The sequence below is a fragment of the Salvia splendens genome, chromosome 11 (genome assembly GCF_004379255.2).
Source record: "Salvia splendens isolate huo1 chromosome 11, SspV2, whole genome shotgun sequence".
NCBI classification, from domain to species: Eukaryota; Viridiplantae; Streptophyta; class Magnoliopsida; order Lamiales; family Lamiaceae; genus Salvia; species Salvia splendens.
In genome coordinates, this window is record NC_056042.1 from 9,113,390 (window position 1) to 9,126,319 (window position 12,930).

Genomic DNA, 12,930 nt, shown 5'->3' on the forward strand with positions numbered 1-12,930 from the left:
ACATCGAAAGTGGAACATAAAACATTCAAGGTTGTCTCTATAAAATAGAGATAACCAAGAATGAGTTTGTCCCACATCGAAAGTGGAACATGAAACATTCAAGGATGTCTCTATAAAAGAGAGACAACCAAGAAAGAGTTTTTCCCACATCGAAAGTGGAACATAAAACATTCAAGGATATCTCTATAAAATAGAGATAATCAAGAATGAGTTTGTCCCACATCGAAAGTGGAACATAAAATATTCAAGGATGTCTCTATAAAATAGAGACAACCAAGATGAGTTTGTCCCACATCGAAAGTGAAACAAAAAACATTCAAGGATGTCTCTATAAAATAGAGATAACCAAGAATGAGTTTGTCCCACATCGAAAGTGGAACATGAAACATTCAAGGATGTCTCTATAAAAGAGAGACAACCAAGAATGAGTTTTTCCCACATCGAAAGTGGAACATAAAACATTCATGGATGTCTCTATAAAATAGAGATAATCAAGAATGAGTTTGTCCCACATCGAAAGTGGAATATAAAATATTCAAGGATGTCTCTATAAAATAGAGACAACCAAGATGAATTTGTCCCACATCGAAAGTGGAACAAAAAACATTCAAGGATGTCTCTATAAAAGAGAGACAACCAAGAATGGGTTTCATAAATTCGCAAGCCCATCAAATATATATGGGCTAATACGAATTTCTAGTATTCATTTATTTGTAAAATTGTTTTTAAATATAAAAAACAATTTTTATAAATAAAAATATTTTTTTTATTAAATTCGATTTTTTTAAAAAAATCGAATTATTGCGTCACCGTGACGACGCCCACTCGCGGGGTAGCGAGTGGGCGTCACGCGTCGAATGGGAGGCCGCCACGTCGCCTCGGCGCGTGGCGGAACGTTGCCGCGTCTCGCGGGAACGGCACCCGGCACGGCACCGGCACGGAATGGCGACGACACGGGCGGCTGCAACGCGTGCCGCCGCGGTTCCGTTCCTCCGGAACGAAATAAGGCACCGCAACGGCACGCGTTGCGGATGCTCTAACATCCTACTTATAAGAATTGTTAGATATGGAGATGTGTGGTTATGATTTCATCAATTGAGGTGGCATTTCAGAGTATTAGTTGCATTAAAGGATAAATCAGTCACTTCATATATTATATTCACTCTCCGAAATAAAAGTTGGGGGATTTCAGCGATCAATCAATACATGATCTGTCTTCTCACATTCAACTCATTTCACACCTTTCCACTCTCTTTCCAATTCATTCAACTTCTCAATTCAAAAACCTAGCCCAATCCTGCCGATTTCTACATTTCCGGCGACCCAAACATTGCGCTTTTGAGAATAGAGCGTGAATCTCTTCCAACTACCGACCACATGTACTCTTATTAGCTAAAAGATGAGCAATTTCAAACACCTCAGCGCCTGACGTCGGAGAAACTTCGCGAAATGGTAATTTCCTGCTTTGTTTAGGTTTGGATTCCATGAATTTGTGGTTGTTGCTTCATTCCTTATGAATAAAGATTATTTTGGGTAGTGTTCGGTTAAGTGCTTAATTTGTTAAATTGTCCGCTTAATATTGTGATGTTATTGCTTAATTTCTGGGAGAAATAGTAGATTATTCTATTTGGTGTGCGGTATTTAGTTAACGGTGTATTCTCTTTGCTTACTGCAACTGATGTTGCTTAATTTGTGCGATTTAGGTAATTGATACGGACAACTTATTTTCGGTTGACTTAATTCTTTTTTTTTCTTAATTTCTTGTTAAACATGCTTGTTTCAAATTTTGCGTATTGAAAAGTTTGGATAAGCTATTCGAAATGTTGCTTAATTTAATACTATATTGTTTGTTTCATTTATTTGCGAATTTGCTCAATTTTGTACTTTTATTGTGTGAAAGTTTGCTTATTATGTACAAACGATTGCTTACTTTTATTTTGCACTTCGTGCATGCAAATATAAATATTAAATCAAATTGCCAATAGGTGCTGTGGCATAATCATGTGCAACTGTAACTGAAATCAGATGATCTATATTGGCGGAAAGTTATGAACTTATAATAATTTGTAAGTGCATCCCACTTTAATTATACTCCCAGTAAGTTGATTTCGATATAGTAATAATGATTTTAACTCATTTGCTATTATAATCATATTTCAGTTTTGATTACTTGTTGTATTAGTGCGTCATCAAAATAAATATACATTAGGATGTTTATTATATAAATTTATTCTTTTTAATCCTTTAAAAACACAATCACGAATATAATTAGAATTGAGTGACTAAAAAATAGGTAAATCAGAGTAGCTCAGCGGAAGCGTGGTGGGATCATAACCCATAGGTCCTAAGATCGAAGCCTCACTTTGATATGAGTGACTACCAAATCGGATTTTTATTTTTATTCAGTTTTAACAAACTTTCGAATCTAATTTTTTATTTTTTATTTTTTATTCAGCTAATTTTTTATTTTTTATTCAGTGTTAACAAAATCTATCAGGGACTCTCCTACACATTATTCTCTCTTAATTTTAACTATTTATTATCATTTCCCAAAACACGTGCGAGAAAGAAAGAGTCTGGCTCTGATATGAGTGGCTTCCAAACCTGATTTTTATTTTTAATTTAGTTTTAATGAACTTCCGAATCTGATTTTTATTTTTTATTCAGTGTTAACAAAATCAATTAGAGACTCTCCTCTACATTATTCTCTCTCAATTTTAACTATTTATTATCATTTCTCAAAATACCTGCAAAAAAAGAAAGAGAACTGGAACAGAGGGAGTACTAAATTCGTCATATTTATGCAACAAAAGCATCTCATTGATTAGCCAATTTGAGTAATGGGATCTATATTGTTCTCCCTTATTTTACTCTCTCAAACTTTAACAAAATCTAGAAGAGACTCTCATGTATATTATTCTCTCTTATTTTACTTCATTTCATCTTTAACTATTTACTATCATTTCCCGAAACACGTGCGAAAAAGAAAGGGAACTGGAACGGAGGGAGTACTAAATTCGTCATCTTTATACAACAAAAGCATCTCATTGATTAGCTAATTTGATAATGTAGTGTGTTATATTACTAACTGATCCTTAAATGTCAATACAATGAAGAAACATGATTGAAACCTGGCTCTGACACGAGTGACTTTCAAATCTGATTTTTATTTTTTACCAAGTGTTAACAAAATTTAGAAGAGACTATTCTCTATATTATTCTCCCTTATTTTACTTTCTCTCAACTTTAACTACTCCATCCGTCCTATAAAAATATGGGCAAAGGTTATGGCACGAGAATTAAGACAAAATTGGTAAAGTAAGAGAGATAAGGAAAATGGTATGGTAAAGTAAGAGAGAGGAGGAGAATGGTAGTTAAAGTAGTGTCAGTGGATAGTGAGACATATATTATTAAATTGGTATAAGTTTTTCAAAATGGAATACACATATTTTTGTGGGACAGACGAAAATGGAAAGTGCACATATTTTTATGGAACAGATGGTGTATTTATCATCATTTCCCAAAACACGTGCGAAAAAGAAAAGGGAATTGGGACAGAGGGAGTACTAAATTTGTCATCTTTATACAACAAAAGCATCTCATTGATTAGCCAATTTGAGTAATGTGGTACGTTGTATTGCTAACTCATCCTTAAATGTTAATATAATGAAGAAAAATGTCAGTTATGGTATTAATGTAATTTAAAAACAAATTAGGTTGTAACTAATTTTTAAAAAAATATCTCAAAACTTTAAATTCATGTAACTATCCCAATTTAAGTTATTTTTTCACACAACATATATCAAATTAAATAGTACTATAATTTTATAAGGGTTCTAACGATATCTCAATTGCATACGTTCCCATGTCAAAATTAGAAGAAAAACAATTGTGAATTTTGGATTTTTTTTCGACAAACAGGTTAATATGACGTAAATGTCATAATATGTCAACATAATGCGTGTATAATGTCAATATTAAATTATTTTGACATATTCAAGCCATTGTGTTGATATTTTTAATACTCCCCTTGTCCCATAAAAATATGGGCAATGGGTATGGCACATGAATTAAGACAAAATTTGATAAAGTAAGATAGAGGTCAGGAGGAGAATGGTATGGTAAAGTAAGAGAAATGAGGTGAATGATAGTTAAAGTAGTGTCAGTGGATATATAGTGGGACCTACATTATTAAATTGATATGACTTTCCAAAAATTGAATACACATGTTTTTGTGGGATGGACGAAAATGAAAAGTGCACATATTTTTATGGGACGGTGAGAGTATATTATATTGACACCCGATCTAAAATCATAAATTTGGTAGTTATTCCTCTCTTTTTAATATTAAAAAATGAAAAACGAAACTACATGTAACAATTTATAGACTATTAGATCTCTAAAATCCTATATTTAATTTAGTTGTAGTTAGCAACTAAGAACTGGGTTAACAATTTATCATACCCATTTGAGTGATTATGTCAATTTTTTCATATAAGGTTGGGTTTGAAGCTTGCTTATTAGAAGTTGCAGTGTCTTCCTCGCTTTCATATTGGATGTCCTAATTCCTAAACACACTTCACTACATAGGTGCCTATGCTTAATGCAGTAGGTTAGTGCTATACTCCTGCTTGCTTATTACAGTTGAGGAACAAAGACAGACTGATTGAATTACTAAAATTTTGTTCTGTTCCATCTGCTAAGTATTACTCAAGTTACATTGTTTGTTTTAGTATTACAAAAAAAGTCTGGCAAGTTTTTGAAGCTGGACACCAGAATCACAAATTGACACAAATACATATGATTGAGTACTTGAAGGATCAAACATTCACCCTTTAACGTTGCTACTTATTTTGGCAGTAGCCGAGAGTCCTGCTGAGTTGCGTAACTATATAATCGTTATGATGATGTAGCAGAATCCGGTGGTGACGCCTCAGAGAGTGACGAGAAAACGACTGTTGGCCTCAAAGCACAAGTCATTGAGCTTTCATAATATATTGAGGACAGAAAAAGCTTCCAGTGAAAGAAGGATATATAACTGTATGGCTTGAAATTTGATGGAAACATAAGGTTTGAAAAGTAATGTGCACAATTTTTACTTCTCTTACAAAACAGATTATGAAATATTGTAGAGTTTGTAGTATTACAATGAAAGAAACATACTGATATCAAAAACTGCTTTAATAAATAGATACTCCTATGGAGTATTAATCTAGCATGTTCCAATTTAACATAACACACTTAAATGATGCCTGACTTGGATCCAAGTTATCCAATTCATTTCTATGTCCATGCTGCCAAATATCACACATTTCCTCATCTATAATCATATGGGACTCATCCGATAAGCCCCTCTAGCGATACTATTCGCGAGTAGGTGTTGCGTTTCTCTTGAATATGGCGTACGCATCACTGTAAATCGCCACCAGACTAGCAAACACAGCCAAACCAACCATGAACACCGCCAAAGTTTTCTGTTTCCACGTCGTGATGCCATGAACGTCCCTGAAAACCAACACCACAGTTGAATAAAAAACAGAGAAAAACACACTGCAGCAGAGCAGAGGCAACGGATGCTACCTTAAAACGATGATAGCAGGAAAGATGAAGCCAATGCAGACAGCAGTGGTTGCACCGGTGAACTGAAAGGCGTCCCAAATGCTGGGAATGAAATTGGCCCCCAGAAAGATGACGGACAAGAGGGCAATTGTCAGGGAGGTGAAGCGCATGTTGTCGGCCGTGAGAGGGATGGAGGAGGAGAAGAAGAGGCCATCTAAGTTGAAACGGAGAGGGTAGAAAATAACCGGGAAAACCAGCATCAAATGGAGGGCGTAGCTAACACGAACAGCATCATTGAGCTGGGAGCTGAAAGGGATGCCGAGATCCGTGTCAAAGTTGGATAACACATCGTCAAGGGTGGCGTCCCCGAATAAGAGGAAGCCGAAGAAGCTGGTCATGATGTAAATGACTGAGCAGAGCAGCAGGGATGTTCGAACCACCGGCTTTATCAACGAAGGATCTTCCAGCTCGTTCTCAATACTGTGCACTACACCACACCACACCACAATACTTAAATAACTAACTTGATTAAAACTAATTCATAACTCTGGAAGAATCCGTCCGTACCGTTGAAATGGCATACGTAGGCAGTGACGAGGACAGGGACGACAGTGAAGAGCGTCCAGATGGAGCTGAAGTCGGAGATATCGGGGAGGAGGCGCGGCCACATCATGCTCCCTTGCATAAATTTGGCAACGGCGATGCCTACGGTTATCACCAGGAACACCACTGCAAGGAAAACAGCCACCGCAGAGGTGTGCCGTAGAGAATCTGCAACCACTCCCCACAATCAACAAACAAACCTCATTTCTTCAAAAAATTTCTTATTTAAGAAATTGCAGCTTACCAATGCGCTTGAGAAAGGCCAATGGAGTGAAAACCCCAAGCGTGGTGACAACAAGGACGAAGAACCGGCCGGTCCACCACTCCTGGCCGAACCAGCTCTCCATCAGACCGGGGTGATGAATTCCGCTCGAGGTCGATCCGGAAACGACATCCCCTTCACAATTCAATTCGATCAGAACAATAGACAAATTTTGAAAATTAAAGTGTAAATTACAAGAGAGAAATACCGAGTATGATCATGTAAACAACGAGCACCCCGATATTATTGATGACGACGCAGACCTGGAGCGCTTTCCGGCCAATGGAGCCGAACGCGTGGCCCATGACGGCGCCGTAGGAGGCGACGGCGCCGGCCTTGCTAAAGCGGAGCAGCATGCCTATGGCAAGCTCGGTGAGGACGCCGACGAAGACAATAGCTAGGATCCCGAGGATGAGACCGAGGACCTTCATGGTGGCCGGCAGCGCCATGATTCCGGCGCCGATTATGGTGGTGGAGAGGTTGAATACTGCTCCGGTGAAGGAGGCGCCGTTTGCTTCGCCGTGGGAGAAGCTGCTGCTCTCCGCCTTCTTGTTGAGCAATAGAGGCGTTTTCTCATCGATGATTCGGACGGAGACTGATTCCCTCTTTGATTTCTTCGATGAGGACCTTCTAGGTTTCTTCTGGCTTTTGGTTGTCATGCTTGCTGCGATTGGATTGTTGGAATTGGGATTGGGATTGGGATTGGGTGAAGAAATCTTGAAGAGAACAAAGTGCTTGCAACTTATCAATGAAAAGTTGTCGATCAGATTTAGAGAGAGAAGTTATCAACACTTTTATTTTCCTTCTGATAGTTTGGTAAATGTCGTGATTGGGTTTGTCGAGCCGACACCTGGGTTCTTTATTTGAATTGCGTATGTAGTAAGGTTTAATCAAATAATAATGTGGCATAATTGCGTTTATAACATAAGATGTAGTATAGATTTTGAACTAGACATACTTCCCTACCAAGATTAATTGCCAATCGGTATGGTCAAAATCATAGAAACCTAGCTTGGGGCTTTGCTTCTGGATATTTCATGAGATTTATGCTACTTTTAATAAGGACCACTCAAATTTGATATGCACTCTAATGAATTGTAATTGGATACTTTTTTCAGTGCTAACATTGGACACTTTGGGGACACTATATTTTAGTATACTTGTTGGTTTAATCATCTACAAAGATATGTAATAAACAACTCGTGGTGTTCCATTTTCTATGCACTATGCTCTTCAATTTTAGATTTATGAGTATTTATCCATTTATCATTAGAGCATCTTCGAGGAGGAGAGGTAAATAAAAGGGGTATATCCTCTATTTACCTTATAAAAAAAAGTAAAATATATTATTTCAAAAATTAACATATTTCAAAGAGAAAAGATATATAGAAATGTAAATTATTTTTTAAAATAAAAATAATAGTACAAATGCATTCCAAAAACATAAATGTGTAATATCTTCTCAAGTACCTTCCTCCTTGAAGAACGTTTTTTCATGAAAAGAAGGTAAATATGATAGTTATAGGATTTTACCTCTCCATTGATGGGTAGGTAAAGATACCTCTTCAAAATGGAAAATGTATAATACCTTGTCAAATACTTTTTGCCATTGTATGATGATTTTTATGAAAAAAGGTAAATATGGTAGTTATAAGACTTTATCTCTCAATTTACCTCTCCCCTTAGAGACGTTCTTAGTAACAAAAACAAACTGAGAGTGTCCACAATAGACTAGCTGCGGAGTTCTATTGTAAGCCATCTAGGCGTCGCGGCAGAGGTGGAACAGTCGGATATACAGCGTAGCTGGGTGGGGTGGCGGCAGTCACGCGGCTATGCCACAACGGTCTATTGCAAGCCGCCCTATCGTCGCGGCAGTCGCCGTGTTAAATTTATTTTTTATTTATTTATTTTTCATTTTTATTATAAAATATCTATTCTCAGTTCGTTTTTTTTTTCATTCCATTCCATTCTCTTTATTTTTGTCCAATTAATCTTATTCTACTCTAATTAAAATATACCAATAATTAAAAAAAATGTGACGCGTGGCTGCGACATGGCTGGAAAAGTTTTATGTGGCTAAGGGGTGACTGTAATTATTAGGCAGACAAGTTTTTTTTTTGTGGCAGAAGTGTGACTGTTACACTATTGTGGCACTCTAAGAGCATCCGCAATGGTTCACCACTCGTCCGCCCGATCCGTGTTTTTCATCCTCATCCGCGATCGTCCGCCCATTGCAGGACCGCAGACGATCTCGCGGATGAGTGGGTCGACCGAAAGTTTGGTCGCGTAGCTCGGTCGCCCGACGCGTTGTCCGCCCATTGCAGGGCGGCGGATGAGTGCGACGCGTTTTAGGCAGATGAAACCACTCTATTTAGAAAAGATCAAACTAAAAAATTCTGATATGACAATCACTAAATCGTATACTAGGCGAATGATTATCCGATGGATTAAACTAAAAAATTCTGATATGGCAATCACTAAATCGTATACTAGGCGAATGATTATTCGATAGATCAAACTAGGGGTGAGCAAAAAAACCGAAAACCGAATATCCGAACCGAACCAAACTGAAATTTTGAAATTCGGTTCGGTTATTTCGGTTTTTCGGTTCGGTTCGGTTTTGAAAATACAAAAATTTCTGTTTTTCGGTTCGGTTTGGGCGAAGAAAATAACCGAATAACCGAATTTATTTAATTATTTATTTTATTATATATATGTTACTATTATTTAATTATAACTAAAAGTAAAAGCCCTAATTGGAAACTCACGTTTCTAAAAAAAACTGAATAACCGAATAACCAAATTTATTTAATTATTTATTTATTATATATATGTTACTATTATTTAATTGAAACTATTGAAGACATTTTGGTTGATGTTTTTTATTGTGGAATGTTGATTGCATATTTGTATTTGTTGGTTGGTGCCTTTGATGGATTAGGGATATTATCATTTTTATCACGTTATGTTTTGTTGGTTGAAAATTTCTAAGTTTCTGTACTGTTTTCTTTCTCTCCAGATTTTTGGTTTTTTAATTCGGTTTTCGGTTTAAGGTTTTTCGATTTTTCAGTTTTTTATATAATTTCGGTTTTTCGGTTTAGTTAGGGTTTTTAAGTTCAGGTTTCGGTTTTTTGGTTTTAGTTTTAGGCGAATTTCGGTTTTTTGGGTTCGGTTCGGTTATGGTGAAAAACCGAACCGAAACCCGAATGCACACCCCTAGATCAAACTAAAAAAATTCTAATATGGCAATCACTAAATCACATACTAGGCAAATGATTATCCGATCATGATCACTGTGGATGCTCTAAGGGTATCCACTATGGGGAGCCCGCGGCTATAGCCGCGGGTTGGGGCGGAGGGCGGGCGGGCTATAGTGGAGACGTTGTCCCGCGGGCGGACACCGAAATGGGGGCGGACGGACTTTAGCCGACTCCGGGGCGAGGACGTGGCGAAATGGGGGCGGACGCGGCTATAGGCGCGGCGCCTATAGTGGCTGCACCGACCGCCGCGGCTATAGCCGATTTTAAAAATTTTTTAAAATTTTAATTTTAATTTTAATTTTAATTTTAATTTAAATTTTAATTCTAATTCTAATTCTAATTCTAATTCTAATTCTAATTCTACTTCTACTTCTACTTCTACTTCTACTTCGTATAGTCGTGTTCTTCTAATTACATATAACCCGATAAATTTGTTCATAATTACTTGAAACATTATAAAATGAAAATTGATTATAAAATTTGGGGGCTATTGGAGGTGTCCACTATAGTGGCGGACACAAAATTTTGAGGCTATGAATAACAAAATTGGGGCTATGAACAAAAATTGAGACGGAGCTATTGGGCGTGTCCGTCTTATAGTGGACACTCTAATAAGCAAATTTCAAAAATAATGACCACTGGGAGGGCAAATGATTGTGGCCTCGCAATAGCACGATAATGTAGGTATGAAAGGGCAAAGGAGTCAGCATTGTTATGCTTATCAACAAAAATTGATTTGATTGAAACCAACAAAAGAAGATCCAATAATTACCAATAAAATATCATGGCAACTTGACGTATGTGGCGAATGGATTTCGTTTAATTTCTATTTTAAATTGATAGGTTATTTAGCTGCAGCCGCCCAAAAATAGACGGCATGCTCTGCTGGAGAGTGCGCTTGCGTGGTATAGTAAGATAGGTCGCAATCTTTGTTGATTATTAAACACCATTGGTCGTCCTTGCACATTTGAATACTGTCAACAATTAACTACTCTCTCCATCCCAGATTAAGAGTCACTTTTTGCCATAAAAGTCCATCTGTTAAGGAAGAAGTTCCTCAACCTCACGATTTCGCAAGAACTAGAGTTTGGGGGAAGGTGCGGACGAGAGAGAGAGAAGAATAGAGAGATTGAGAGGAAGTAGTTTATTTCTTGATGAATAAAGTGAATAACAAATCCCCTATTTATAACCCTTCTAAACGTCCTCTACTAATTAGGATGGAAATCCTATTACTACTAGGAATTGGATAACTAACTAATTAACATAAATAAAAGACTCTACTAAATAAGGAATAAAAGACTCTACTAAATAAGGAATAAAAGACTCTAATAAGGAACGTCCCTTAACGAGAGACAAAGTCTAGCCTTCGTATCGGGCCGGCCTTCGTGCCACACGTCGCGAGGACCTAGCTCGTTGGACCGGTTCAGCGTGCTGCCTTGTCGCCGGCAACCTAGTGTCGGCGTTGAGCTCATCTTCTTGAGGCAATTGTCGTTCCTTAAGCCGTGCCGACGGAGGTCCCGTATCAACTCCCCCCTCCTTAGAATGCTCCTTGTCCCCAAGGAGAGCGGGAAATTTTCGCTGCACCACAACTAATGGTTCCCACGTCGGATTCTCACCCGAATCATCGGCCCAAGCTAGCTGTACTTCCTCCACTGCTGCCCCATTTCGCAAAACCGTACGTCGACCAAGGACGCCGGTTGGGCGAGCCACCGGTTTCCCCCGTGCAAACAATGCCGGAAGCTCCCTGTGCGCCCACGCAATGTCTTCCACAAATGGTTTCAAAAGACTCACATGGAACACATTATGGACACGACTCCCCTCGGGCAGCTGCAAACGATACGCCACTTGACCAATTCTTTCCAACACCTCGAAAGGGCCATAGAAGCGGCGTGATAACTTTGAGGACAAAGGTCTTGCTACGGAATATTGCCTATACTGCTGGAGTTTAAGTAACACCTTGTCACCTACATTGAATTCCACGTCCCGGCGATGCTTATTTGCTGCTTTCCGCATTCGTTGTTGCGCTCGCTCCAAGTTTTGGCGGAGCCACATAATCGTTTCTCCGCGTTGATGAATCAAAGAAGCCACATCTGGTGGCGTTGTTGTCGAAGGTGGCGACGCGATCAAGGGGGGCGGTTCCCTGCCGTAAAGGGCCTCGAATGGCGAAATCCCTAACCCCTCATGGTGAAAACAGTTCAAAGCTAACTCTGCCCAAGGCAAAAAATTTGACCATTTAGCAGGTCTATCCGCGGCAAAGGCGCGCAGGTACTGCTCCAGGCCGCGATTCCTGCCCTCCGTCTGTCCGTCTGTTTGGGGGTGATAGGCCGTCGAGAAATGAAGTGTCGTCCCGCTAAGCCGGAGCATATCCTCCCACACCTCGTTTAAGAACACTGGATCACGATCCGACACCAAAGTCTTGGGGAATCCATGGTGTTTGACTACCGTCTCGATAAACAAGTTTGCAATCTTCAAGGCGTTGTAACGGACTGGTAACAACGCAAAATGGGCATATTTTGATAAGCGATCTACGACCACCATGACACCCGTGTAACCTCGCGACGGCGGCAGGCAGGTGATAAAGTCCATCGAAACATCTTCCCACACCTGTGAAGGAATAGGTAGAGGTTGTAACAGGCCCGCCGGCTTTTGAGTAGAGTATTTGGTCGTTTGGCACTCAAAACAGGAATCAACGAAGTTTTTGACATCCTTCCGCATCCCTTTCCAATAGAACGAGGCCGCCAACCTCTTAAACGTTCTATCTACTCCTGGGTGGCCTGCTGCAGGCGACGAATGATGCTCATGTAGGAGTACCGCTTTAGCCATGGAATCTTTGCTCACATAAACACGACGGTTAAAGTACAATAAACCGTCAACTAGGGACACCGCCGGATCTGCCTTTCCGTGTTGTAAGGATGACTGTAACTCAATCAAATCGGGGGTGGACATCACCTCATTCCGCAGAACCTCCCAAACATCAGGAATCGGGTGTGCGGCAGCCATCAGTGCCCGCCCAATCTCCACTTCCGAGATCGAGGACTCGTCTGGTACCAGCACCGCCGACTTTAGGTCCCCATCTGCCGCGCTCGCGGACTCTCTGTCTGGACCCTCCACATCTCGCCTGGATAAGGCGTCTGCCACTTTGTTTGAAGCTCCGGTCTTGTACTCAATGCGGAATTTGTAGCCCATCAGTTTCCGGGCATAAAATTGCTGGTCAGGAGTTTGAATTATCTGTTGCAACAACTCCTT

At 39.3% G+C, this 12,930-nt stretch overlaps 1 protein-coding gene and 1 long non-coding RNA gene across 2 annotated transcripts; one reads left to right on the forward strand and one right to left on the reverse strand.

Moving 5' to 3' along the window:
• The first annotated feature begins 1,091 nt into the window (after positions 1 to 1,091).
• On the forward strand, positions 1,092 to 5,215 carry LOC121755636. Its single transcript, XR_006040842.1, has 2 exons — positions 1,092 to 1,452; positions 4,861 to 5,215. It is a non-coding gene; the product is annotated as an uncharacterized LOC121755636 (long non-coding RNA).
• LOC121755635 (amino acid transporter AVT6A-like) lies at positions 5,072 to 7,314 on the reverse strand. Its single transcript, XM_042150957.1, has 5 exons — positions 6,633 to 7,314; positions 6,407 to 6,559; positions 6,127 to 6,330; positions 5,581 to 6,046; positions 5,072 to 5,505 (listed from the first exon to the last, which is right to left on the reverse strand). Exons 1-5 carry the CDS (start codon positions 7,081 to 7,083, stop codon positions 5,364 to 5,366), a joined length of 1,416 nt encoding a protein of 471 aa, XP_042006891.1. The 5' UTR covers positions 7,084 to 7,314; the 3' UTR covers positions 5,072 to 5,363.
• Between the last annotated feature and the right edge of the window lie 5,616 nt (positions 7,315 to 12,930).

Coding starts and splice junctions, on each gene's coding strand:
- LOC121755635 (XM_042150957.1), bottom strand. CDS start 7,083: ATGACAACCAAAAGCCAGAAGAAACCTAGAAGGTCCTCATCGAAGAAA. Junction 6,560..6,632: donor TGTTTACATGATCATACTCG/GTATTTCTCTCT, acceptor TGAATTGTGAAG/GGGATGTCGTTTCCGGATCG. Junction 6,331..6,406: donor GGCCTTTCTCAAGCGCATTG/GTAAGCTGCAAT, acceptor GAGTGGTTGCAG/ATTCTCTACGGCACACCTCT.